Genomic DNA, 27,423 nt, shown 5'->3' on the forward strand with positions numbered 1-27,423 from the left:
ATCTAATAGGAATTGACTCTTCTTTTCTCTCCAAAATACTGTGTTTGGTTGAACAGTGAAGATTTCTGAGGATGAAAAGTTAGAATCTGGAGATTTTGCAGACTAGGATTTATCATTCGAGCAGTATCTAAGGTAATGAGTTTGAATGATCATCGAAAACATTCAACATATTCGACAAGCACTCAACATTATGCATGAAATCCATGTACGATTCTCACTCCATAATTTTGAAGCAGCGCAGGAAATACGTATCAGTAGCGACAGAGGAACGAAAACAACAGCAATTTGGTACGGCGATCAAACTCCGCACCCCACACGTTTCCGAATATATCAAACGACCACACCATTGCCCAAAGAATTCCGTGCTTTGAACAGCAAACATGTTTGTTCCTCCGCTTTTGGCTTCGTCCCCTGCGGCGTAGCCTATGAAAAGAAACGGTAGCTGCTCGCTTGGAGAATGATCGACCTTAGCCCGCCGATTGGCGACAGAACCATCAACAGCACTCCGAGGACGATACAGATCTAAAAAAAAGAAGCGAGAAGAAGATCAAAACCATAGTCGACAACATCTCCATACTAACTCTGTCTGTTCTTCGCTCGCTCACCCAGTTGATGATCCAAGATGCGCTGAACCTTCTGGGCTTGTAGATGGCGAGCCACATGATGCAAGGAAGCTGTGCAAGTTTCAGACATGTTAACCTACTACGACTGACAAATGCTGCGAACCAAATCTATGGTATGATGCTCACGAAGTATGTGGTTGGGGCGAACGCAAAACCTCCGAAGAATCCAAGCAGTCCGCCGAAGAAGGGGAAGGTTATACCGATAAACATCGTTAATGCTGCAGATTGGCAAACGTTACGCAAAGCAATGAAATCATCGAAGATATAGACTCAAACAAAGACGATTACCAACGTAAACTGATCGCGCGATCAAACGAAGAGTTAGTCCCGGCGGGAAATGAAGCTTCTTGACGAGCACCGTCTCGATCATATCAAAGACGGGCATCGCGTAGATCTGCACGAGAGTGAATCCGAATGCTTATGCTTGGGTTGATGATGCTTTAGAGCTTTGGATTCCTAGCGTTTTGTCACCTGGTAGCTGCCGATGACGTGAACGACGACGAACATGTTGGCCAAGGCGATCAACCAACGGGGCTTCTCCAGGGTGATGAGGATGTTGTCGTCGACGGCGTTGCCGAAAGCCCAGTAGCCGATCAGAGCGACGGGGAAGTAGCAGATGGCGACGATGATGTAGGCGACGACGACGCCCTTCCACATCGGCTTCTTCGATGGCTCCTCGGGCGTGGACGGGATGGTGGCTTGGATCTCCAGGACGACGTTGTGGCCCGCGTAGGCGAAGGCGACGTCCCCCAAAGCGTTGAAGAAGTTGAAGACGGCACCGGTGGTGGTCGATGCCGGGTTGCTGTAGTCCACGTGCTCTTGCTTCCCTTTGTGCAGGGGAGTCGCCCAGGCGATGGTGGAGTAGCTGCAGAGCAGAGAGGGCGGTCAGAGCTCGATCGATGGGAGTCAGCAGCCGCAGCGAAGGGCGCGTACCTGAGGGACATGACGGCGGCGGCCAAGGAGACGCCGGAGATGGAGTTGAAGTTGGGGAGCTGGGAGAGGACGAAGTGGACGGAGGCGAAGATCATGATGAAGTAGGTGAGCTTGATGGATTTGCAGTCAGGGCAGACGACGTCATGGAACTTCTTGAGCGACTTGCCGCCGGTGACCATGTACACGATGTTGACGCCGACCTCCACCACCAGCTGCTGCGGCACCACGATCCACAGCCCGAGCTTGTCCCCGAAGGCGTGCTGCCCGAGCTCGTGGTACCGATCGAAGCGCTTGCCGGGCACCATCTCATGCATCTCCACCATCTGCCACAGCGTGTACAGGGTGATGATCCATGACAGGACGAGCACCACGATTCCCGGACCCCTGCGCACATCCAGTCGTCACAGTGTCTGCTTCCATTTGATCTGCAGAAAGAAGAAGGAGCTATAGCTTCGGGCTTACCATCCGAGGTGAGACATGGCGTAGGGTAAGCTAAGAACACCAGCTCCAACCATGGCAGTGACATTGTGGAAGGCGGAGTACCACCACTTGGCATTCCTCGATGATGTTATGGGAAGCCAGTCGTCGATGGCCTTATCCTTGTCACTCTGCATAATCCATTGGGCCAAAGTCGAGAGAAGGCAGAACACAAGAAGTTTTCTGCTTGATTTTTTGCTGAAGGAGAAGAAAGCTGATCCAACATACCTTGTTGTCGTTGCTGCTGCTCTGATTGTTCATGGCTTCACCTCTGGCAGGCAAATTGGAAATTGGTGGTGAGTTCTAAGAAGAAGAAGAAGAAGAAGAAGAAGAAGAAGACAGAGATGTAGCCTGCTGTCAAGAGCCTAAAATATCCACATAGAGAGAGAGAGAGAGGGAGAGAGAGAATATTAACACCATTAATGAGGAGATCCTCTCCATAAAAACCGTTCTTTTGATATGCAACTCAACAGGAAACAAAAGAACGCTTAAGGAAGAGAAGCAGAGCTGTCAGAACACGTTAAGTTGAATGGGCATTGTTGCTGGAATTAGGGAACGTTATTTTTAGGAAGTCATAAAGATGGCGATGAGCGGTTGCATTGCCAATGGTGGATGGGTGATTGAATGGTGTGATGAAAACAGGAGATTTCATTTCTTCAAGGCAAGTCATGATTGAGATGTGATGAATCCCAAAGAATCTTTTATGGGTTATGGAATCGAATTAATAAGGCCAACTTAGTCCCACTAATTAAGGAGTGAGGGAGCTCATAAGACAGTCGTGCATCTCTTATTCTCATATGTGCTTTTTAGAGCTTTGTGATTCCGAAAGGACAAAATGGTTCGATCAGATTAGCGTCTACCGTGGGGCTCGAGCGGCCCAAACCCCCCTTGAGCCCTTGGCTTCCAACTAGGGGGATCATCTGATAGGGCCAACTTAGTCTGACATCGATTGAAGAGTTTTGTGGTAAAAAGAGAAACATTCCTTTTGTAGTTGAAGAAGATGGAATACAAATCTCTATGGTATAGTAATGGTTAATACTGAATTTAATGAGTGAGTAAATAATTATTATCTATCATAGGAGGTAATTCACAAAACATTTAAGATGTATATATATTGCATATTCATAAATATTATGATATTTAAATCATCTTGTTACTATTCAACCATTTAATAATTATTTAGATAAGATAAGATTATATATATATATATAGGATTTTCATGAATAGTATGGTATTTAAAACATCATCCCATGTTTGATGTTTATTATTATTATTAAATATGTGAGTTTGTGAAGAAGCATTATATATCAAGGGTTTTCATATGATAAAACATAAGTTTGTCAAAAAAACATGAAATATATCTTTGTTATTGTTTACTTTTTTTTACTAAAATTAATACATCACATATTAATAAAATAAAATTGATACTTAAATTTTTATTAAGTGTTTGGGACATAACTAGAAGGTCAAATGTCACAAACCATTGCATGAGTATATGATATTTTGGAAAAAAAAATATTTAAAAATTAAAAAAATAACACATTATGCATGATTTAAATAATTCTTGAAAATATCAAAAAAATTAAAATAAAAAATACACTAACATATATCTATATGGATCTAATTGAAAGATATCATAAAACTTTATGTTCTATTATGCGATGTACTATTTTTTTATTTAGGCCAAAAATAGTTTATCGTATTTTAGTGAAGCTTTTTTCATGGCCAAATTTTTATCAGGTGTTTAAGATTTAATTATAATGTCAAATATAAAAAAATGCATACATGCATGATATTTTTTAAAAATAAAAATAAAATAAAAATTAGAAAATGGCACACTGTGGAGGACCTAAATAATTATGAAAAATATAAAAAAAAAAATTCTAAAATATAAAATGCTTTTCTAATATTGGATCTAATTCAAAGGTATCGTAAAAATTTGGTGCCATTTTGATAAGTCATGCTATGCAAAATACTATTTTTGGATGTGGGCTAAAAATGATATATCACATATTGTTATTGCCAAATTGTTATCAGGTGTTTAGGATTTAAAAAAATATTTATAAATTATAAAATGACATGAATAAATTTAAAAATAATAAAAAATTCTAAAATAGAAAAAACACTGACATATGTTCATCCAAATCTCATTAAATAGCATCCAAAAACTTTCACAGTTCTTTGACAAGTCCTACTATGCCATAATATTTTTAGATTTTGGTCAAAAATATTACATCACATATTAGTCAAACTTTTTGATGGCCAAAATTTTACCATATGTTTGAGACCTAATTAGAAAATCAAATGTCAAAAAAACTTGCATGAGCACATAATATTTTTGTAGAAATTTGAAAAAAAAAACACTTTGGCAAATGGAAAATAACACAATGTGCATAAGGTGAATAATTCTAAAAAATATCAAATGCTCAAACTTTGAGAGGTATTTTAGATTATTTTCTTAAATTAAACGTATTGTTTGACAAAAAAACCAAAAAAGAGGGTATCTTTTGGTAAATACTCAAATTATGAGGATTTTCTAGGAAAGTCACCCATATATATATATATATATAAAAGAGTTGATGAGTCAATGATTCATCAAATCACCAAGTCCAATAATAACCTCATGACTTTGCTGGTCTTCAAAGCAATTGACTTTGGTGGTATTGTCAACCCTCATGTGGTTAGATGACTGGGTCTACTTATCAAGCCACAGTCCCTCTCATTCAAGTAGGAAGTCATGGTGATCACTGTTAGATCTCCCCAGGAACTCCATCACCAACCTTGAGAAAGCTGATGATTCATCTCTCATAAGTTTCTGAGGGGAACTGAACTCCACTATCTTCCCTGCATCCACCAGAAGCATTACCCACAGAATCCAATGAGTACCTAAGAGACTTGTCTTTGTACCTTCGTCAAGCACCAGGACGAGATCACTGTCGATGACGGTGGGTATTCGGTGCGCCACTGTGATGACAGTGCAGTCACCGGTCTCCTCTCTTATGGTCTTCTGCGCAAAGTTATCTGTTGCGGTGTCTACCGAAGCTGTGGCCTCATCCAGCACCAGTATCCTCCTCCTCTTCAGCAACACTCGCGCCAGGCAAACCAGCTGCCTCTGCCCTACACTCCAGTTCTCCCCATCTTCTGCAACTGGAAATCGAAGAAACCAGACCTCAAATTTGCACTCTGTTTTCTGCTGCTGCTAAAGACTCGAGTCTACCTGGTGCATCGAGCAGCCTCTGGTCTTGTTTCACCACCTCTCCAAGCTGGCATTTGTAGAGTGCCTGTAGGATAAACTTCAGTCAACTCCATGGAGAGTAGCAGAGCAAAAGATCGCGTCTCTTTACCTCCCAGATTTCCAGGTCGGAATGCTGCTGCAGGGGATCCAAGTTTGTCCTCACTGTTCCTTGGAAAAGTGTTGGATCTTGTGGTATTATGCTCAGTTTGGATCTCAAGTCATGCAGTCCGATCCGACTAATATCTACGCCATCGATCACGATCTTCCCCAGTGATGGTTCTACCACTCTGAACAGAGATTGGATGAGTGTGGACTTGCCACTTCCTGTCCTGCCCACAACTCCAACCCTCTTCCCTCCAGGGAAGCTGCAGCTGACACCCTTCAAGATCATGGGAAGAGCAGGGCCGTATCGGACATGGAGATCGTGGAGCTCGATGGTTCCAGACGTAGGCCAACCTTGTTCTGGTCTGCAATCCTCGATCACCAGGGGTGCCTCGCTGGGTATGCCTGAGAACCGCAGAATCCTCTCCACCGAGATCATCTTGTTCTCTACGTTGCAGAGGTTCCATATAACCCACGCCTGCAGCACACTTAGGTTCAATCCGTACGTCGCGGCTAGTCCCGCAAGGCCTGGGACAGAATCTCAAGTCAGCCATGATGGCATCCACCATTGCGATCGAAATGATCGAGAAGAGCTTACTTGGATCGATGGCATTCCTCGGCATGGAGACTAGGATGGTTAACATGGCAAAGAACTTGAGGTTGAAGAGGAAGTTGATTCGAACCGACAGCCACTCCATGGTTGCAGAGTTGTGGAAGGTGATTCGGGAGTAGTCATCGATCAAGGAGAGGTTCTTCTTGGAGAAGCGCCTCTGCTGGTTGAAGCAGCGGATGGTGATGGCTCCCGCAAGTGATTCCGAGAAATGGTGGAGGATGGGAGCTTTTCGGATTCCCACCATTCTTGCTAGTTCTCTTGCAGAACTGACGTAGTAATTCTGCAGAAACCAAACAGCTTTTGTGGATGTTGACGCTACGAGATTCACAAGAACTTTGTTTGGCCTACCTGATACCAGACGGAGACTGCAACTGTGACGATGAAGAGGATGAACACTGGCCAGGCCACTTGAGACATGAGAACAATGATACACAGGAGCTGAACAAGTGCAAAAGCCAATCCTGCTAATCTGTATGGAATGTCTGTGTCCACAATGCTTTGGTCTGTTGATGACTGCAAAAAGAACAATTGTCGGATCGAAACTGCTGAGCTTTTATACGAACTAAGGTGAAGAACTGACCCTGTTGAGGATTCTACTGGAAGGTGTTGAGTCGAAAAACGACATTGGTGCTCTCGTAATGCTTGTCACCATTCCAAGAAAAAGCTTTTGAGCTGTTTTGATCGCGATCGTCGTGAGCAAAACCGCTCTTCCCAATACGAACACTGAGCTACTGGCAGATAGTAGGATGAAAACTCCAATCAAATTTTCTCGGCTCACTCGATCCTCCTTCTCGGTTGCCCAGGCAATCCAGTAGTTGCTGCTCATCTGGAGACCCTGGAAGAGAACTTGGCAGAGCAGTAGCACCGGAACAAGAGCTCCTTTGTAGGCTGAAGTCACAAAGGTGCGGTAGACATGCCATTTCACCTGTCCGGATTCCCTTTCTTCTTCGCATGATCTCTCTGACAGTTCGGAGATTCCGATTCGATCATAGTGTTCTAGTTCTCTAAGATCCTTTTGCTTCATCCTGTGTCGTGTGCTCATCGATAAATCCTTCTCTTTTGACGGATTGACTTGGCATAGAGACTGATCATATGCAGCCATTTGCTGCGCAAGCTCCCCACTAGCGTCCTCCATCAGTTCTTCGTACTTGCCAGATTGAACCACCTTTCCATCTCTCATTACCTGAAAATTTTGGTAAGATTTTTGTCTTCAGACATGAGATCAGTAGCCAATCTTTTTCTGCTCTATGCTCTGTTCTACACATCCTGATAAGAAGCAAATGCTTCACAAGTAAACTGAAATGAGTATTGGAGATATTGAAGTTTACCAGAATAAGATCTGCTGCATGTAAGAATTCCAGTTGATGAGTGCAATAAATGACAGTCTTACAGGACAACAGGTTCATCAAACATTCCTGCACACATGAAATCAAAGCAGCCATGATTGACACTGTCTGCAAACAAAGGTAAATGTAGTGCTTATACCTTGAAGAGGTGTGTGCCAGTGTGTGCATCAACAGCACTGAAAGGATCATCCAAGAGATAGATGTCTGAATTGTTGTAGATGGCTCTGGCCAGCTGAATCCTCTGCTTCTGCCCTCCGCTCAGATTCATACCCCTCTCTCCTACCACAGTCAGGTCCTTGTCACCCCACATTCCGATGTCTCTGTCCAAAGCACAAGCCTCCACCACTTCCTGATACCATCTCCTATCCATCGCCTTCCCAAACAATACATTCTCCTGGACTGTCCCAGTTTGGATCCAAGCGCTCTGTGGAACGTAGGCTGTTGCACCAAGAACAGTCATCCGCCCGCCGCTACTTCTCGGAACCTCCCCCATGATGCTGCAAAGGAAACTGGATTTGCCTGATCCGACAGTCCCGCACACCGCCACCTTTTCTCCTCTCATGATCCGAATCTTGTTCTCGATCTTGAGCGTCGGCTTCTTCAGGCTCGAGTCAGCTTCCCAGCTGTACACACCAGGCGTGATTTCCACAGCCATGTCCGAGGCCTGTGTGCTGCGGCTCGGACTCAACTGCTTCTGCTCCTCTTCTTTCATCAAGCTATGGATTCTGTCGATCGATACCTTTGTTTGTGTGATCATGGCGACCAGTTCCGGGAGGTTGTAGATGGGCTCCTGTAGGATTCTGAACGTGGCCAGGGCGGAGAGAACTGCGCCGGCAGTCAGTGGCGTGCCCATCAGGATGCAGACGCCGAAGGAGATGACTGAAACCAAGATCGGGGATCCCCAGAACAGGAAGGCGATGGCAGAGCATGTGTAGAGATATCTCCTGAGCCAGCTCCTCTCCACGTCTCTGAGTTGGAGCAGCTTGTTCAAGTAGGCTGTTTCCCAGGAATGAAGCTTCAGAATCCTCATGCATTTCAGCGTCTCTGCGGTGGCTTTGATCCTCGCGTCCTTCGCTTCCATGATCTTGGAGTGGAGCCGCTCTTGCGAGTTCGCTAGCGGTGTGTTGCTCACCATCACCAGGGCTGTGGCGGCGAGCGCCGCGAAGGAGGCTGGTGCGCCGAGGTTTCTGTGAAGGATGAGCAGAGCCAAGGAGACTTGGACCGGCAGCAGCCAAATGCCGTGCACGTACCAAAAGAAGTCGCCGATTCTTTCCACGTCCACGTCGAGGAAGTTGATGAGCTTGCCTGTGCTGCTGCCTGAGTGCTGGATCGCAAGACACTTCTCGTAGATGGCAGCCATGAGAGCTGCTCGAACTCGGATGCCAATTCGACGTGCACCGAAGTACCACTGACGTTGGGTCAGTGACTCCACCGTCTTCGCGACGAAGAACAGAGAAGCCAGTACGTACCCGTAGTAGCGTCCATGACCGGAATCCTTCCCGGAGACGAATTCCACGAAGTTGGTGATCAGGAAAGGACCGAGGTAGGAAGACAAGGTGTTGAGGCCTGCGTCATCTTCTAGACCGTCAGACACATGGTTTGGATTTGGAACAGAGAGAATTTTATCACAAAGCGCACCTGCAAACACCGCATTCAAGGCTAATGACCTCCAAACAGCACGAATAATGGCTCTGGGAAGCGAAGCTGATTCAAGCTTTTGTTGGCGAAGCGATTCTTGCAGAAGGCAGAGGGAGGTTTCGGCGGTCTCGGATCGAGGAACGCCGGGAATGTGCCGGAGCTCGAGCCTCTCTGCTCGGCCCTTTGCGAAGACTGGATTCAACCACCGAAAGGTGAGGCGGCTCCAGAACCCAGCTATGGAGAAGTAATCTCCACTGAGGCAGTCGTCTTCTTGGGGCAGCAGAGACTGTTCCAGTTCAGGATTAGGCTTGGAGGAACTCATGAAAGGGGCGCTGAAGCAGAGGAGAAGAGATAGACGAAAGGAAGAGACAACTCGACAAGGTCTGCAGCTGGAAGTATAGAAGACAATGGGTACTCTGTTCAAATGGATAGGGAGATCGGAGGAGATGGACATCGCATCTAGTAATGTCGAGAACACCGACCAGAAAACAAGAACGATGGGACAGCTGTAGTGTCTACTCACTGCGCTTGCAGTAAAACAGGTAAAGGATGGAGATCCAGAGGTGACAGGTAAACGCCGTCGACAACGTGTCTTGACTCGCAAGCTGGTGCATGAACGTGAAACACGTGCCACATCAGCAGCAGCCAAGGTCAAAATCCAGTCAAAGAAAAGTCTCGCTTGATGACTCGGTAGAGAACGAAGATGAGGAAGCTTCGCGAGACATGTCGGTACGTCCGTGGAGCCGCCATGGGCGTCGCCTGGTGGTTGCTGTCTCAAGAACACGAGCTCGAGACGAAACTAGGAAGACTAGTAATGCAACTTTCATAGTAGATTTATAATATTATAATATTATAATATATTTTATAATTATACAATATTATAATTAAAATATTATAGTAGATTTAATTAAAATATTTTTAATTAAAAAATTAAAAAATATTAAATATATATATATATATATATTAAACTTTAATAGTAGATTTATAATTATAATGGGAAAAAGCTGATATAAAGAAATAAAATTATAAAATTATTAATCCAACTAAATACCCCCATTTGAAAAAAAAAAATTATAAATATTTTATTCAACTAAAATATCACTCTCAAACTAAGGTTTCCTCTCGTAAACTATTTTTAACATGTTTAAAATCAAAATTATTGATTTTATTTTTTAAAAATAAAAAACTAGAATCGAATCGGTCAACGGATGAACCATCAAACCGTTTTCATTTCGATTTGAACCGAGTCATAATCTAAACTAGATAGGAGTATATCTTTCACAACTCAAGCTCAAAACCATGTGATTGATCAATGGTTCTTGCAAAGAGCACTAGCAAATTGATAGTGGATTGATTATAAGTCATACTCAAATTAGAATTTAACAGCAAGAAAAATCATAGGGGTATAAGATTCAAGAATGTCACAATCAAAATTTGCATAAACAAGGGCTAAAAATAAATACAAAAAACATACACTTCTCAAAGGACTTCTTGCAGCAGCTATCTAAGATAAGATAGCTCAAAATATAAGAGAATTAAAGTTATGTTGTAAACATCCATTATGCATGTTATATAATGCATTAGAAAGAGTTATAGATGCATATAAGTAATTATTTTAGGCTTCAAATTAGCATCATAAAGAGCTGCTCCTTTTTTTGGTTGACAAATAGAAGAAGAGATGCATAATTATATAAAACAATAGATGAAGTGAAACAATAAGCATTTACAGGTCCATAAATGCTACATAAATTTATCATTTACATATGACAGTTAGTTCTGTTCGAAAAATTTTCAGCTCATATAGATGAACACATAACAAGAAGATATCCTTTAGTATATCGACTCATGGTACATTAATATATCATTTGATACGTACCGAAAGGTTCGAGGTCGAACACTTAAGATTGAAAATATAAAACCCTAAAAATTTATCATTTTTATAGAAACCTTTCATTTTACTTGACCATTAAACATATAATTATTTGGAAATTTCTTGAAAATTGGTTCCTGCAAGGATGAACTCAATCATGTCAACACATCCATCTAAAATATGAACAGCAGCCATTCATATTTATATTCTAAGTAGGCATCCATAAACCGAGATAGATTTGTGGCCACATCTAATTCACATATTGTGTTCTCATAAGATGCATATATTCCACTTCATCTTCACTTCCTCATCATTTTGCTTGATGATTGACTCAGGTGTTACAATGGTGTGGATCGATGCTACGCTTCATGGAAGGAGGAGAACATACAAGACAGGCCAAGAGGAGGATGACAGAGGAGACGGCGTCCTCCTCCCCGCCGGAGCAGCTCCTCTTGAACCGGCAAGGCTTCCCCTTGTTGCACTGCAGCCTCGCCTCCGCCTCGCCGTCTTGTGGCCTCTTCTTCTTCTTCTTCTTCTTCTGCACGAGCTCCTTCGCTCCGAGCCTTCCGCACTGCTCCACTTTGTACACCATGAGCCACTCTTCCTTCTTGGATGAGGAAAACTAAGCTGGTGATGCATCATAAACACGTTCTGTGGTTCTCTTTATAGAGAAAGCCACAAGGACAGTGAAGATTCTTCCGGTTTCAATCACGTTAATGTCTTGTCAGTCAAAACACAAATCCATTCTCGAGCTCTGAGATGGTTAAGTTGTCGATATAGATTCTGAGATGTCTGGAGTCCCTACAAAATGGTCTTATCTTCACCATCTTCCTATGTTGTATGCAAAACATGTATGCATCAATGTATTATTATTTCCTAAAGGAAATCAATTAGTTGTCCTAATCTCAACTCCATTTTTTTTTTTGTTCTTCATGAGCATGAATTTATTTCATGTCTTCAAGTGCTTTATTTATCATTTATTTATACATGACATAGTTCGGGATAGAGAGAAATAGGTATCGTAATCAGATTCTGATTGACTAGTTCATATGACTTTAATATGATTATTACTTATTATTAATAATCATATCAAATATAACAAATCTAAGTCTATAATAATTATCATAAAAATCTATTTAATTAAATTGTCTTATATATTATTGCAAGCTATACTCAACATTATTTTCCACGTGGATGACGTCCAACAAAAGACACCATGGGAAAACGATGGAGCTCCAATCTCACGTACCACACCAACACATTTCCTACCCACCATGACGGTGGACCCTACTCTACTCATGCCATCCAACATCATCATTAAGCTCCAAGAAAAGAACAAGTGCCACCGGGCCCACCTACTTTAGTGACAACAAAACCTATGTTTTGCAATGTTAGATAACAGAGATATTTTTCTTATTTTTTTTTCATATAATAGGAGTTTGAGATGAGTAATCCATCGATTGAGTTTATGTGAACATCGATAATCCAACTCTAATTTGAGATGTGTTTAAGAAATATTATTTAATTGTTAGTTAGAACTCTTTAGAAACACACATGTTGCTATAGTTAGCTCTAATTAGCTGTCTTGTATACTTATATGGTAATGAAAATAATATATGGACATGATGTATCAAAATTAGAGAGTATCCCTTAATGCTAACACATGTTTTCACATCTCAAAAGTAAGATCCAAATGCATCATAATCATTGCAATTTAGGGGCATGATCCTTAAATGATTTTGTAGTATTTGATGGATACAAACATTGAGGTGATGAATGCTAATCCTTATCACTCGAAAATGGGATGTTGAGGTTTCACCAAACAAACATATGGCCAAGAAAGAATGACATGCATCCATTAGTCCAAGTTATTTTGATGCAAACAATCCACATGGAGTTGGAAAGCTACCCCTCTTTCATGATATAAAAGGAGTATGATTAGGAGTTTTTGTTTTATTTATTGTCATGTATTATATTTAAAACATTTGATTCTTCTAGTAGTATTAGAATTTTTATTTTTCTTTTATTCATCTTACTCTTAATCTTTCTTTTTGTTGATTTTTTTTTAATATTTTTCATGAGTGTTCATGCTTTTCTTAACCTCAGAGTCGTGAATTGGTCTACTGATTTATATACCGATATCAAAAATACTATAAATATATATTTTTTATTTTTTAAATTAATAAAAAAATTATTTAAAATCTCATCGAGATGATAGGTTTAGTATATACAGATGTCAAAAATACTATAATCCTATTTAAAATATTATAATAAGATCGATTATAATTCTATTCGAAATATTGTAATGGGATCAATGAAAGTCTTTTTATTCATCCTATTAAGATATTTTGAGATATAGAAAAAAATAATCTAAAATAAAAAAAAGGAGACATAAATCGAGAAAAATCTAAAATAATTTGGATGCCAAGTGTCAACCGGGTCTTTCCATCACGGATGTGAGGGAAGATCCAGCCCTTCGATCATGATCCAACGGTCGATCTGGCTCCGCACCTTTGAACCTCCCCAAAGTCCCATCGGCGGTTCCTCGGACTCTCGGCTTCCTCTCTGCTCCCCTTCGAGCGATCGATCCGGGCGGTGACGAAGTGGAGGAGAGCAGAAGGGATTCTGGCGGTCAGCGCAGCCGTCGCCCTCGTTGACATCGGCCGAAACCTCCTCGGTTCTGCCATCAAAGCCCACGTACAGAGCAGAAGGAAGAAGCAACAACGACAAAGCCGTGAGTAGAAGAAAGCAGCGAGGTGCGGAAATCTATTCTTTCCCCTAAATCCTTCGATTTCGGTGCCGTTTTGCTTTTAGGTAGAAATCATCGTTTCCGTATTGCTCATTAATAAAATGCAATATTTGCAACAAATATTATAATTATATGGAAATGCTTCTGAATATGTTGAACATTTGCAACAAATATTATAACTATATTCCCCTAATATATATATTTTTCTTATTTTACAAATTGGAAGATCACATGACATTGCAAGAAATTGTATGAGTTTAAAAAGGAATCAAATTACAAAGATCAGTGCATGGTTTACTTGCCTATGTCACCTGGTATTGTTGATTGGTTGGACCAATAGATACGATCCAATTAATGCTTAAAAATATTTAGTGAAGTAGCCTCCAATATTTCACATGTTTGGTTCAAACAACTTCATATTTCTTTTTTTTTTACACAAAAAAATTAGAAAGAAATTTATATTACATCAAACAACGTACAAGGCTCGAACCTGAGACCCATTAATTATGCAACAATGCACCGACTTCTGGGAGGTTTTGGAGACAACTACTTCATATTTCAATAGCAACATCATGTAAAGCAATTTGAATGATGAAATAATATATGTACATTGAAGGGGGTGGTTTCTTGGATGGAAATTTTTGTAATGGAAGCCCGTAATTGTCAGATTGTCATGGTGTAAGTGAAGTTAATTTGATCTTTATAATTTGTGATAGTTAGTTTATAGTTGTACTATCAAATGTCAAACTTCTATTTCCATTAAAAACTTCCAGGGCTTCCCTAATTGCATCATTCAAGTTAATTTAGGTTTAAAAACACAAGAAATCTTTGGTAAAAGAAAAACAATGTAGTTGAGAGCTAAGGAATGATACTGCTCAATGATCAATTTCCTTCAGATGTCTATTGTATATTATAATCTAAATGAAAATGATTTAACAATTTGTTCATGTGTGTTCCTGTTGAATGTTCTCATCTGTCCATATTATATATCACTTGGGAAAGCTAATGGAAAGATTTAGAGGGGTCAAAGAGAACATTAGGCTAAACTGGAACTTGAGATTGTCAAATACAGAAAAGGTCTATTTGATAGGCTGCATGGCGGTGTCACATGCTACCCCAACTGCAATGGATGCATCCACTTGGTCATTTGGTGACATAGTCAGATAGGCCTTTATATAGATTTTGGGAAAGGGATACGTGTTCCGTCCATCTCTTCTCTAATTGATCTTAGATTCAATAGTCTCTTCCTTGCAATGCATTTATATTATGTTATAGAGTTTTATTCCTCAGTCAATTATTTCTCAATGTATCTAAATCTTCCAGTTATTCTTTCATATTCATATTGTGATCCTTTACATAGCTTTCATGTGTAATTTCTTATATACCTGTCTATAATCTATGGAGCACTGAGACAAGAGAAAGTCGGATACTGATACAGCATAGAACACATAAGTTGATAAATCAAATCCTCAAACGAAAAGGAAATTATGATATGACGTGGATAATCAATAAAAAACCATTGAAGGTTATTTGAGTGTTAGAATACGTAGTCGAAGCTAATGACTAACAAAATAAGTCATCAATGAGTTGTACTTATTATTCTAGAAAGAATCTATTTGGTAATGCAATAATTTTGAAAACTTAAGGCAATGTAAAAGTAACTTATAATAAGTGAGATGAATAATTATTTTAATATCACTAATTATACCATGATGATCAGTACAAACTGAGTGAAACAACATACTTGAGAGCGTAAGTCCATCATGATTGTCACCAAAAGTCAACATTCAATAAAAACAAATTCTCACCATAAGTATTATAAATATTCCCAAATATCTTAAAATATAAAGTTTCACAATTATTATCAAGTTTTTAAATGCTTAAAGAATTTATAAAGATAAATTTGAAAAAAATCTGTCAGGTGCAGTGTTTGAATGCCTAGATAATAATATGTAGTTCACTTATTTTAAGGACATTTGGTGCTTTTAATTCGTAAATTTTTGTGCTCTGAATCTTGTACCTAGTGTGATGTGAAACCCATAGGAGTAGGTTGATAGTATTCCATCTGTACCTTCCAAATAGCTATCAGTATATTTCAAATTAGTAGTTAAAAACAAGGAAACATATCTTAGATGCCATGACCCTATGCTGATCCCCTTTTGGACCAGTATGGTATACTCCGGTATGACACTTAAAAAATAATAAAAAATAATTGAAATATTAATATACATTATTATTTATGATAGATAGGACATTTTGGTATGTTTTGTCATAAATATTTAAATCCAAGTTAAAGATGTAAATACCATGCTTCAGGGCCCTTGTTAGCTGTGTCTACAGAGTGTGTCATCCAATGGTGAAGGGGTTATGTTTTTCTTCTTTTTTGTTTCTAAACAAGTCTTGCTTTATCTTATCTTCTCCTTGTGACACCTTCAATCTGATTGGTATCAAGATCTCGTTCATATCCTTGTCACAGTCACATTTCTCTCCTTGTCTTTCCTCTATCTCAGTTTCCCTTTTGTTGTCCTTTGCCTCTTACCTCTCCCTTGTTTTTATTTCTTTCTTCATTGGCTGAAATTGACAAACACTTGGCGATTTGGGCTGATTCTATTCATCTCCCACCGGATTTGAACTGGGCCAGTAAACCATCTTTAATGGTATCAGTCTTAGACGATTCCAATATGGGCCAGGTGTATACTTTGAACCTACTAGTAAATTGTGCTAAGTGGTTTGGGTCTTATTAACAGGTTCTACTTATTCAAGTTAGCTAGTACGTTACATGGGGTTGCAATGACGAAAGCTTCTACTGTTTTAAATTGTTCAAATCAATTTCAAGTGCATCTTCATTTTTAGCCAAAGACTGAACAGGCCTCTAAATTTAACTTAATCTTAATCTAAAAAGCAATAATTCTTTCGGACAACAAGACACATCCTTTAATATGATGAAAGATGTCAAAGATGGAGATGCCTTATCGTGTGAGGTATAGGAGAATAAAAATGCATTTTAAATACCAATCCGTTGCAGAATATTTTAGACCCGGAAGCAGCCTGCTTTGAATATATTCTGTTACAGCTTCAGTAAAATAGTTATTAGAAGTTCTTAACAAGAGACTCATGGTGATAGCTTCAAAAATATTCTATATGGTGGGTATCACAAAGAACAGAATTAATTAGCACCAACTTACTTTTGTGTTTTGTGGACAAGATTCTTTTGCATAGGAGCTTTAATTGATTGGAAGAATTGGTATTCATTTCCTCTAAACAAAGAACCAATGAACTAATTGATCACTGAAAAGTTTAAGTATGTATCTTTGGTACTTACATAGGACCATTTTAGGCAAATTATATTCATCTGCAGACAACTGCAGTATACCACGATATGCTCCTTGCAGAGGCACCTTAAAAGCTAAATTCTTAGTGGGTCACAGAAGAAAAGGTGTAATATATGGTTCTATCTCATACATCAATGAACATTACTTTATAAAGTTCTTATTTTGGTCGAGCATGTATGGCATATTCTTGTGTTGCATCTCTATTCCAAGCTTTTTCATGGACACTAGTGCACTATGGATCACTGTCCAAGTTATTTTACATAAATATGCAGTTGACCATTTAGCATAATTAACATTAAGGCCTTGTGCAAGGTTTACCAGATCATCAACCTTATGCCAGCCCTCTAAATTATCTGCGAAATAACTTGTCTGCTAACCAAGGAAAAACTATGTAAGAGAATAAATAACCTTAAGGACTGAAATGTTGGTTTGGAAAGCTCTACACCTTTCTGTTGACACCACAGGATTCTAGAGAAAGGAGGAATGATTTGGAAAGGACTTGTTACGAAATTATATTCTACTCGATAATCTTGCGTGCTTATAATTCCAAGGGTTATATGCGTTTTCAATAGCTAAAAATTGTTATGATCGCTATTTATGCTGGTATCAGTCCCAGGAGGAGCTAAGGACACCATTGAGATGCTATCAGATTACGCGAGATGAGAACCAGCAATACACTTGTTCAATGAAAGCAAAACCAGAAACAGTTTTTCAAGGGCATATATTTATATCCTGCAGTCAAACATTAAGCTATAGCTGAATGCCCCTCGGTCCATGACACCTAAGAGTATTACAGCATGATGTAAATTTTAGTCAAAAAATTAGTCAATTGGATGTCTCTTTTCTATTTTTTGGGGTGAACGGTCAAGTCATAGACTGTGACTGATTTAGTTGGTAGAATATCGCTTGATGAGAGACCAGGCTGTGGATGACATTGCCTTTGTTTCAGACTGAAAACAAAGTGGAATTAATGCTCCTGGATATGTGCATGTGGATCGCACTGATGGCAGATAAAGTTTCAAGTGGCTGTTGTGTAGCCAAATGTCTGAACATGTGCAGCACAAGGGAGATCAGGATGCTGAAATATTGCTCCAGGTAATCTAATGATGCTTGTCATCTATTTAATTTCTTGTCACAACTCCATAATAAGAAGTTGCATCAGAATCTACTTATCCATCCTTGCTGTCTGTCTTGAGGTGCAGGTTTCTGGTAAACAAGTGGAGCACAAACATGCCCTGGGGATCTGGCTAAAGACTAAGTCATGTCTAGAGGATCTGATTCCAGTGACTTCAAGCATTTTCCACATGGGACAAAGAAAGGAAAACTTGTATCTAAGAAAGAAATCAACTGAAACTCGAGCTTCCATGCATGAGTTATTTGCTTGCAGATGAAGAGCTTGAACCTGAGTTAGGACTGACAGGAAGACAGGTATTATTACCAGATTGCTTGTTGAAAACTATAGAAATCAAATCATCAGAGAAGGCAGGGTATAGCTTTCTCTCTCTTTGCACCTTTAACAATATTTTTTCTAAAATTTATAATTTTCTAATTCTTTAACTGCACACAGCATCTTAACCATCCAAGTATCTCACCGGAGCTTGACCATTTGAACAAACTTCAAAGTCCCATGCCACCAGGTTATGCTCTGTTATAAAAAAGAATTATACTCTTTGTCTATTATGTTATGTTATTTGAAGCAATTAACAAGTTGTACTTATCTTAAATTTCTACTTTAAAAATCTCTGATATATATATATGGAGAATGCAATAGATGATTTGTCAGTTATCCAATTTTACCAAATTCTGTAGCACTAATTTATCAGATGCTGTCTCCTTTAGTGCCAGAGAAATATTTTGTAATCATATTATAAACCTTTATGGTTGATTCATTGGTATCTCACTTCATTCACATGGGTAAGAAGCTTCTTGTCGTTTTAGTGTAGCATTCATCTTTACTACATCAGCACACATAAATATGATTATTCTCTTCTGCTAAGGATTCTTCTCTCTCTGATCTATTCCGATGGATAATTATTGTTTTGTGAAGTAGGTTTCCTTTGTGATAAATATAACATAATTGTTTGTGAATTGTGGATTATGAGGTAATTTATTGTGCATTTCAGTAAATCTCTACTTGGATAAACATATTTGTCATGAATAAAGACTATGATGTGGTGAGGTAAACCCTTCGAATCATCCATCATCTACAGGTATCTGATGATCCATATGATGTATGTGAAAACATATGTCGATCTGATGAGAAAGCTACCGATTTGAGTGGGGAGCATTTCCCCTATTAATGTATGAGTGAAGTATATATACATTGTATCCCCAAAAATATGAAATATGTATTCTTGTATCGGAATAAAAATAGGTAAATCTAAATTTTTGGCTTAATATTTAAGATGGACTGATTTTTTTTTTCTGATAAAATCATATATTTATGTAATAAAAAAAGCTGATTATATTCTTACTTATCTTTCTAAATTTAAATCTAACATATATATATATATAGTTAATTTTAGTAGAAACTCGTAATTTACATTAATGTCCTTTGAAAGATAAGTATGACATTAAAAATTACTATGGATACTTCAAATATATTTATATTTATTGATGAAGAAAAATCAAAATGCACTAATTTAGCTTACAAAAAAAAATATCTTGTCTTCATTATTTAATATTTATAGAAAGAAAAAAAATGGTCTAAATTGGCAACTTTTGAATGATGTTATCTTTGAGTTACTTGAGATTGAAGACACATGAAGGAAGCACATGTGCAAACTGTAACCAAAAGGGAAGGTGGACCATTATTGAGCCTCATGAGATGCAACCTTTTCCTCTCTTCTCTCTCTCTCTCTCTCTCTTCTTTTGGCTATCAGATTTGATTTGATAAAGGCAATGGTAAGAATGTTGTTTCTTATAGAATTAAGTGATATACTCAATCATGCAATTATTCCCTCAACAGTTTGCTCTGAGAATAATGTTTTGGAAACAACTAATAATCTTGGAACATCCAATCAGGGGAAAGGAAGGTGAGGTGGCGGATGGGCTCCACCATTTGAGGAGACATGACTTTTCTTGGCTCAAAGACCCGAGCATTTGGAGAACTCGAAGTTTTGGGATGTTTCTTTTGGCCGTCACAATTGGCTCGGCGAACGATCGAATAGATTGGGAACCAAGCGAGGGGCAAGAAAGAAACCACTCGAGAGTCTACGTCGTCGCTCCTTCCCCTCCCTTCTTCGTCTTCCAATTGGAGCAGAGGCCGATGCAGAAGCGAGAGTAGGAAAGACCGCATCTTCGAGTACCGAAGGGAGAGAGGTAGGGTTTTTTTTTTTTTTTTCCCTTCTTCCTCTCTGCAATTGGGTCGTGTCGCCTTCGATTAGGGAAAGGCTTATCTTTTGATCGTCCTTCGTCTTTGACTTTGCCTGATTGGGTGCGTGGTCTTTTCAATTCTTGCTTGGAATAGCCATCTCGATCGCTTCAGACCGTCGCCGGGTTGCTTCGGCCCTTTAAGTCGTGTTTGGGGGCGAGCGGGGAAATTTGGTTTCTTGGTCGAATTGGGTTTTGCAGTTGATTTTGTCGCTGGGGCGGCGTTGTTTGATTGCAGCGGAGATGGCAGTCTAACTAATCGAGATAAGCTGCATCCCGAAACGGTAGATCTTTTTTTGTTTCACGTTTTTTGTTTGATCCCTGCTTGCTATTGGGTTTTTGCATGTGAAATTTGTCCCGTTGATCGTGGATTTCTTTGGAAAACTGTTTTAGGTGAAAGAAAAAAAGTCATCTTTGTCCTGAATATGGAACTGGCATAGGAACATATCAAAAATTGCCCCATTTTGTTATCTAATGGAAGATGGGGAAGGGAGGAATATGAGGCTGTAAATAGCATCGACCAGCCAAGAAACTTATTGTTCATAACAGATTCAACCCTGGGAGACATTTTTAAGGCATCGAAGTCTGTATTATTCTTTGACTTAATAGCCAGTGTTCAAGCATGATTAAGCAGATACTAAATCGTCTCCCTCGAAAGCCATCAAAGTCGTCAGATAGTCGAGATTCAGTTGGTGGGTCAGTGCCTCCGTCGTCATCTTCAAGCAGCTCAAGAAGTGGGGACTTGCAAACCAGTAAGATCACAAACCCAAGCAGTCAGGTCCCTCCTGGATTGAGTCCTGGGTTAAATAATCTAAACAAATATGCTCCACCTGTTAATTTGAAGCTTAATGGAAATTGTGTAATCCCTGTCTACGAAGCATTGCCGAGCTTTAAGGATGTCCCTAATTCTGAGAAGCAGATCTTGTTCATGCGAAAGTTGGACTTATGCTCTGTCGTGTTTGACTTTACTGACCCATCAAAGAACTTGAAAGAGAAAGACATAAAGCGACAGACGCTGTTAGAGCTTGTTGACTATGTGAGTTCAGCAAGTGGGAAGTTTCCAGAGACTGTCATGCAAGAGACAACCAAGATGGTGTCCATCAACTTGTTTAGGAATCTAACTATTCCACCTCGAGAACACATGGTTTTGGAAAAAATTGATGCAGAAGAGGAGGAACCTGTAATGGACCCTGCATGGACACACTTACAGATTGTCTATGAGTTTTTTCTACGGTTTGTTGCATCTCCAGAGACCGATGCTAAGTTAGCAAAAAGATATATAGATCACTCCTTTGTTCTTAAGCTCCTTGATCTCTTTGATTCTGAAGACCCCAGAGAGAGGGACTACCTAAAGACGATACTTCACCGTGTTTATGGTAAATTTATGGTGCACCGTCCATTTATCAGAAAGGCTATTAACAACATCTTTTATCGGTTTATCTTCGAAACAGAAAAGCACAATGGAATTGCAGAGCTTTTGGAGATTTTAGGAAGTATAATCAGTGGATTTGCTTTGCCTTTAAAGGAAGAGCATAAATTGTTCCTTGTGCGTGCACTAATCCCACTTCACAAGCCAAGGTGCATTGGTATGTACCATCAGCAGTTATCATATTCCATAACTCAATTTATTGAAAAGGATTGCAAACTTGTGGATACTGTTATAAGGGGCTTGCTGAAGTACTGGCCTGTTACAAATAGTTCAAAGGAAGTCATGTTCTTGGGGGAGTTAGAAGAGGTCCTAGAAGCAACTCAGCCTGCAGATTTTCAGAGGTGTATGGTTCCATTATTCCGCCAGATTGCTCGATGTTTGAACAGTTCTCACTTTCAGGTAGTAATCCTTTCAGCTTTCAGAACTAATTCCAAATTATGCACTGGTACATGTACTTTGTGCATCATTCTGTTGATATTTTCCTGCTTTAAGTTTTTTTTTTTACCTTTTTTAAGGCAAATCCTCTTTTTCTTGTGAAAAAAAAGCTATTGAGTAACATATCTTAATTTTTGAGGCAAATTCTCTCTCTCTCTCTCTTTGAGGCTTTGTTTATAGTCTCCATAAGGTGGATTGATTTGATCTTTCAAGGTTTTTCTAGGTTGGCACCTTAAATGATATTGTATGGCTATGCAATGACATATCTGTAACTTCAGTGTGATACTTTAGGTTGATTAACAATTCATTTTCTTGTCACATATTTACTCTACTGCACTTGGTGAGGTCAGTTTTCAGGTGGAGTTTTGATGAATTTGCATACTCTACTTTGCTACCCACTTCTTATTCTGTCTTTTTATACTAGGGTATGTCCACTAAGCCTTATAGGCTTTCTAATATCACTATCTCTATCCAGTTTCTATAATCTGATACTTTTGGAAATGTTGAGACTTCACTTTGATATCAAGTTTGCAGGGGCCAAAACCTCCTTAAACTGAAACTCTGCTTTTGTGATTTCTAGGAATGTTTATTATTGATTGATATTATAGCGGCTCAGTTGGTTCTTAATGGTTCATTTCACAAGGAAGTAGATGAAATGCAAGATAATATTGATTTAGTAAAGCATGCTTAAGATATTGAGAAATGAGAATTAAGTATATATAATTCAATATGAATTGTGCAGATTGTGCTTGTGTTCATGATCATCAATCCGTCACAATTGTTCATGATCATAAATTATTACATCATCAATTGATTATGAACACAAGCACAATCACATGAGCATTTTTTATGCTGGAATTATATTGTTGAATAGGAAGAGAAATTTGAAGAAGCTGTTGTTCATAGGATTAAAGTAGGATGGTTTGTATAAAGAGAGGATCTCAATGTGTTTTGTGAGTGTTATGTGCCACTTAAATTGAAAAAGGAAATCTAAAATGTTACAAACTTCAATATACTTTTAGAATGGTGGACATTTGGGAGATACTGAGATAGCATATTGACACGTAAATGTCAGTGTGATAATATTGAGATGAATATATGGGGTTAAAATGAGTTAGAATAGAAATAGAAGAGTAGACCTGAAAGGTCTTGTATTAGAAACAACAAGGGATTTGAGATGCTTTTAATTTGACTAGTGATGTCACCTTTAGCTGAGCTCAATGGGTTAAAAACCCAGATGACATCAAATAGTCGGGTTTTACAACAACTTGTTATTCTTATGTTTACTGCTTCTGTTTGAGTAAGTTATATGAAAATTGAACATGCACTGGTACTTGTTATGCTAGCATTTATGATAGTTGGAGCAAAATGGTTACAAATATGCTAAGTCAATGATCCCTTAAACTTGAACATTCTTAGTGCAGAGTGGAACATCATTTGAAGGTTCACAAATACAACATCCATTGCAATATTCTACCCAATGGCTATAATTTCATAGAATTTGCAATATTCTGCCCAATAACAATCTGAGTAATGAATATTTGTACATATCAGTAAGTACCTTTGGGGCTTGATTCTACACTTTTAAAATTAAATTTAACTATTCCAAGGAGTCTTGATAGATTAGCTATTGAAACACTGAAATCCTTTGCTAGCATATTACAATTTGTTGATTTGTGTTGGGTTCATACTTTCTTTTTGATGACCATGTAAATAACAACATATAAATATGTCATCAAAACCTTGAAGAATGCAGCCACCTAGACCTAGTAAGACCTTACAATTACTTATAAATATTAGTTCTTGGAGTATGTATGACTAAAAACTTGCAGAATCTTGCCTTGAACTGATTAAGATATATGCTTATCAGAAGAGATGCTTATATTTAAGATGTACTATTAAGATATTCATTTTATGTGTTACACAACCAGCTCTGTTTTCATTGATTGAACCTTTTGCATGGCATCTTCGATATTTACACTAGATGATTTCTTTATGGGCTTGAAGCTACCCATCAGTTATTAAGGTATCCATAAAGATCCTTTTAGATTTACAATCTGGACAGAATACCACCTTTTTCAAGATTTTTAAAGGATTCATCCAGCATGTGATAAAAGCAGTGTTATTAAACATATTACGTATGGGATTTTTAATAATTGCACAAGAAGTTGATCTTTCTCATATCATATTTTTTTTTGCAAATTATGAAGTCTTGTGATTAAGATATGGTAAAAAAATTCTCAGCTATAAATTCTAATGAATGACAATGCTATGGAGGAATACGTTGTAACTGCAGTGGTACTGAAGTTATAATTGAAACTATCTCAAGTATCAATAGCATATCCTATCTCGCAGTGTATGCTTTATTGTGGATCGCACTAGTGCATTTGTCATGTTTACCATTCCCAAAATTTTAAATTGGTTAGCTTGAAGGATAGCTGTTGAACTCACAATGTAAGTTCTTGTGATAAATTATTGGAACTCCAAAATTGGTTGTTCTGATTCTGTCATATATTACTAAGTATACAGACATAGTTTGTTAATTCTGATGATATATCAAATCAATGACCCTTCCTTCTCAACCCACCCAATCCCAACCAGAACAAAAAACAAGAAAAAAAACAATTGGTTGCTGAGCAATAATTTTATCTTTGCTTGTTTTATTTTTTCATTGAACCTTCTTCATGGGATATTCGTTGTCCACAAAGATGCCTAGATGATTCCTTGGTGGGCTTAAACCTGCCCCATCAACGACTGAAGGTGTCTATATAGATCCTTTAATATTTATTAGTTTGGATGATATATCACCATTTACACGATATATGGAATTTGTCCCTTAGGTGACAATATCAATAATAATACATATCTTCAATCATATTGCATATGGGATTATCAATGGTTCAGCAACTAATTGATCTTTTCTTATAGAAATAATTTATTGTGGATTATGAAGTCTTGCTATTATTATATGATGTAAAGTCTCAACTAGAAACTTTAATGATACTGATATGGAGGAATTTGTTGCAAATATAGTCGTGTAGGGTTTCCAACTGAAACTATATAAATGTCCAACTGACATCTGTAGCTCAGTCTTTGTACATGCATGAACTGTGGGTGACACTAGTAAAATTTTACACCTTAACCATCCCTAGAACTTAGAAGGTCTAGATTAATTACCTGAAGAATAGCCCTTCAAAAAGATAAAATTAGTCTGATCATGTGTTCAGTCATAGCATTGCTTATTTGCTTACTATGATGTTATCATGCACCAGCATGTATACAGAAAAGATGTGTTGCTTTTGATGATATTATTGAATTTAAGTCCCACACCGGCAACTGAAAAAAAAAGAGAAAAGAGCAATTGGTTGGTCTGTACCTATCTTAGCTTGGCTCAGTTTATTGTTTCCTCCACCTAAACCAGGATAGAAGAATAGAAGCATCAGCTTTAGATATATGCTATAAACTGTAATACATGTAGGACCACTTTGTGTATCTTCAGGTCAATGGCATTGCCTCCTTTATCTGAAGAATCTTGTGTACATCTATTGCTGCCATGCATATAGGAATTGTTTTTATATGTTGCTGTATACATCACACATCACTCTGCGAATTTTTCACATTAAAAAATTGATTCAATTCGATAGTTTCTCTTAAGAAATCTCTAGTTCTTAAATTTTTTTAAATTTGATATTTTTTTATAGATGAAAGGTTTTGGAAGATGCTACTGGGCCCAATTTTAGGATAGCTGTAGAATGGATAGTTCGCCGGTCGAACAATCTCACTATTTTGCATTATTTAATGAGATGCTACACACAATCCAACTTTGAGGTATATCTTTCCAGTGTACTTCAATTAGGACAAAGAATTTATGTCCATGGTTGATGATTAGACTTAAAATACATGTGATATAAATTTATAAAAGAACTAGAGAGGTTTGTCATAATTTTTTATTAAATTTAACTAGGATATCAGTTAGCCTAGTTCTTTTGGTACTTATAGTCCCCAAAATGTTAACTGGGGTGTAGCAAGATGTTTTTTTATAATATAGACCTCTGCATGCCATTTGCCATAAAATTTGAGTATAGTTTGAAGATCTTGGTGGTGCATGTTTTCCTGTTTTGAGGTCAAGTTCTCTGATTATGTAAACTTGCTCTTTAAGTCTTTGTTGCTCCTTATGCAGGTAGCAGAAAGAGCATTGTTCCTTTGGAACAACGATCATATTGAAAACCTGATCAAACAAAATAATAAGGTAATACTACCAATCATCTTTCCAGCATTGGAAAGAAACACAAGGAGCCACTGGAACCAAGCTGTTCAGAGCCTCACACTCAATGTCCGGAAGATTTTCTCTGATCATGATCCTGAACTGGTTGCGGAGTGCTTGAAGAAGTTTGAGGAAGATGAAGCTAAAGACAAGCAATACATAATGAAACGTGAAGCCACATGGAAGCGCCTTGAAGAAATTGCTGCTTCAAAAGCTGTAAGCAGGGACAGTGTGATCATTCCCCGTACTCTACCACATCAAGTTTCCTCCAGTTAATGCCATTTCCATGTGATAGCTCAATATACTCGATGTAATCATGAGCTTATGGGTCTTGATATGGATGTTCAAGATTGTTTGCTCTCCTTAATGCCTCTGAATTGTCTGGTTTGTCAGGTCCTTGAGGATCCAGAAGTTATTACTGCACGATAAAGAAAAAAAAGAAGATGCTGCAGCAAGAATGACCAAAAAGTAGAATGTGGGTGTTCAGTCTCACTACTCCAGGAAGACCACGCGACTGATGATTTATGATGTTTTTTGTTGACAGTCCAAAGAGTGATGTTGGAATTTGCAGGCAACTGTTTTACCCATTTGTGTTTTGTGAATTGGTCATGACTTGGTATTTTTATTAAACCAGTCCTTATTTCTTTGTAAATGGGACCTGATCAAGGTGTTGGATGAATGAATTGATACCTTGTTATGTTCTGCTGGGGTTAAAACTTTATCTGATAGGCTGCTGATGGCTTATATTCTTCAGTGAACATGTTTTGATAAATAGGCCAGTTTGGTGTCATCAAGGATTAATTATTTGACATGCATGCATATATATTGTCAGAAGCTTGTAGTTATAATATACAAGTTTTGAGTAGGATCAGAATTCAAAGTCTGTCTTCTACTCTTTTCTTTTCATTAGTTGCAGACTCAAAATGGCAGTTTGGCTGCTACAAAGTAACAATTGCTAAGTTATCAGGATCAAGAAAAATAGAAGCTTGGGATAAAGATCAACTT

The 27,423-nt window shown here is 38.4% G+C and overlaps 3 protein-coding genes and 1 long non-coding RNA gene across 10 annotated transcripts; 2 read left to right on the plus strand and 2 right to left on the minus strand.

Moving 5' to 3' along the window:
- Positions 1-195: 195 nt before the first annotated feature.
- On the minus strand, positions 196-2,557 carry LOC103993473 (lysine histidine transporter 1). Its single transcript, XM_009413559.3, has 8 exons — positions 2,262-2,557; positions 2,019-2,164; positions 1,557-1,940; positions 1,095-1,488; positions 912-1,017; positions 750-841; positions 606-674; positions 196-522 (listed from the first exon to the last, which is right to left on the minus strand). Exons 1-8 carry the CDS (start codon positions 2,292-2,294, stop codon positions 424-426), a joined length of 1,323 nt encoding a protein of 440 aa, XP_009411834.2. The 5' UTR covers positions 2,295-2,557; the 3' UTR covers positions 196-423.
- A 1,957-nt stretch (positions 2,558-4,514) lies between these two features.
- Positions 4,515-9,562, minus strand: LOC135587269 (putative ABC transporter C family member 15). 4 transcript variants are annotated; one of them, XM_065078484.1, is made up of 10 exons: positions 8,968-9,561; positions 7,469-8,904; positions 7,312-7,398; positions 6,564-7,166; positions 6,332-6,496; positions 5,969-6,263; positions 5,378-5,898; positions 5,251-5,314; positions 4,941-5,180; positions 4,517-4,877 (listed from the first exon to the last, which is right to left on the minus strand). In XM_065078484.1, exons 1-10 carry the CDS (start codon positions 9,419-9,421, stop codon positions 4,753-4,755), a joined length of 3,990 nt encoding a protein of 1,329 aa, XP_064934556.1. In that variant the 5' UTR covers positions 9,422-9,561; the 3' UTR covers positions 4,517-4,752. The 4 variants fall into 4 exon arrangements, with proteins under 4 accessions (XP_064934554.1, XP_064934556.1, XP_064934555.1 ...); XM_065078485.1 differs by having other exon boundaries at positions 4,522-4,877; positions 7,469-8,895; positions 8,968-9,558; XM_065078482.1 differs by having other exon boundaries at positions 4,515-5,180; positions 8,968-9,562.
- A 3,815-nt stretch (positions 9,563-13,377) lies between these two features.
- Positions 13,378-18,467, plus strand: LOC135587272 (uncharacterized). The gene is made up of 3 exons (XR_010475819.1): positions 13,378-13,593; positions 17,868-18,013; positions 18,121-18,467. It is a non-coding gene; the product is annotated as an uncharacterized LOC135587272 (long non-coding RNA).
- A 23-nt stretch (positions 18,468-18,490) lies between these two features.
- Positions 18,491-27,171, plus strand: LOC135587270 (serine/threonine protein phosphatase 2A 57 kDa regulatory subunit B' theta isoform-like). 4 transcript variants are annotated; one of them, XM_065078488.1, is made up of 6 exons: positions 18,491-18,555; positions 19,943-20,239; positions 20,388-20,574; positions 20,684-22,118; positions 26,335-26,728; positions 26,812-27,171. In XM_065078488.1, the coding sequence occupies exons 4-5, from the start codon at positions 20,913-20,915 to the stop codon at positions 26,692-26,694; spliced, it is 1,566 nt and encodes a 521-aa protein (XP_064934560.1). In that variant the 5' UTR covers positions 18,491-18,555; positions 19,943-20,239; positions 20,388-20,574; positions 20,684-20,912; the 3' UTR covers positions 26,695-26,728; positions 26,812-27,171. The 4 variants fall into 4 exon arrangements, with proteins under 4 accessions (XP_064934560.1, XP_064934559.1, XP_064934561.1 ...); XM_065078487.1 differs by having other exon boundaries at positions 26,335-26,689; XM_065078489.1 differs by having other exon boundaries at positions 26,335-26,634.
- Positions 27,172-27,423: the final 252 nt, after the last annotated feature.

Source organism: Musa acuminata, chromosome BXJ1-8, assembly GCF_036884655.1.
Source record: "Musa acuminata AAA Group cultivar baxijiao chromosome BXJ1-8, Cavendish_Baxijiao_AAA, whole genome shotgun sequence".
In the NCBI taxonomy this organism is placed as follows: domain Eukaryota; kingdom Viridiplantae; phylum Streptophyta; class Magnoliopsida; order Zingiberales; family Musaceae; genus Musa; species Musa acuminata.

Excerpts from the sequence above, each read along its gene's own strand:
- LOC103993473 (XM_009413559.3), bottom strand. The coding sequence starts at position 2,294 with ATGAACAATCAGAGCAGCAGCAACGACAACAAG. Across the intron at positions 1,941-2,018 it reads GCCATGTCTCACCTCGGATG|GGGTCCGGGAATCGTGGTGC; the intron begins GTAAGCCCGAAG and ends GGATGTGCGCAG. Across the intron at positions 1,018-1,094 it reads ACGTCATCGGCAGCTACCAG|ATCTACGCGATGCCCGTCTT; the intron begins GTGACAAAACGC and ends ACTCTCGTGCAG.
- LOC135587269 (XM_065078482.1), bottom strand. The coding sequence starts at position 9,421 with ATGTCCATCTCCTCCGATCTCCCTATCCATTTGAACAGAGTACCCATT. Across the intron at positions 5,899-5,968 it reads GAGGAATGCCATCGATCCAA|GCCTTGCGGGACTAGCCGCG; the intron begins GTAAGCTCTTCT and ends ATTCTGTCCCAG. Across the intron at positions 5,315-5,377 it reads CCGACCTGGAAATCTGGGAG|GCACTCTACAAATGCCAGCT; the intron begins GTAAAGAGACGC and ends TTTATCCTACAG.
- LOC135587270 (XM_065078487.1), top strand. The coding sequence starts at position 20,913 with ATGATTAAGCAGATACTAAATCGTCTCCCTCGAAAGCCATCAAAGTCG. Across the intron at positions 22,119-26,334 it reads TGAACAGTTCTCACTTTCAG|GTAGCAGAAAGAGCATTGTT; the intron begins GTAGTAATCCTT and ends CTCCTTATGCAG.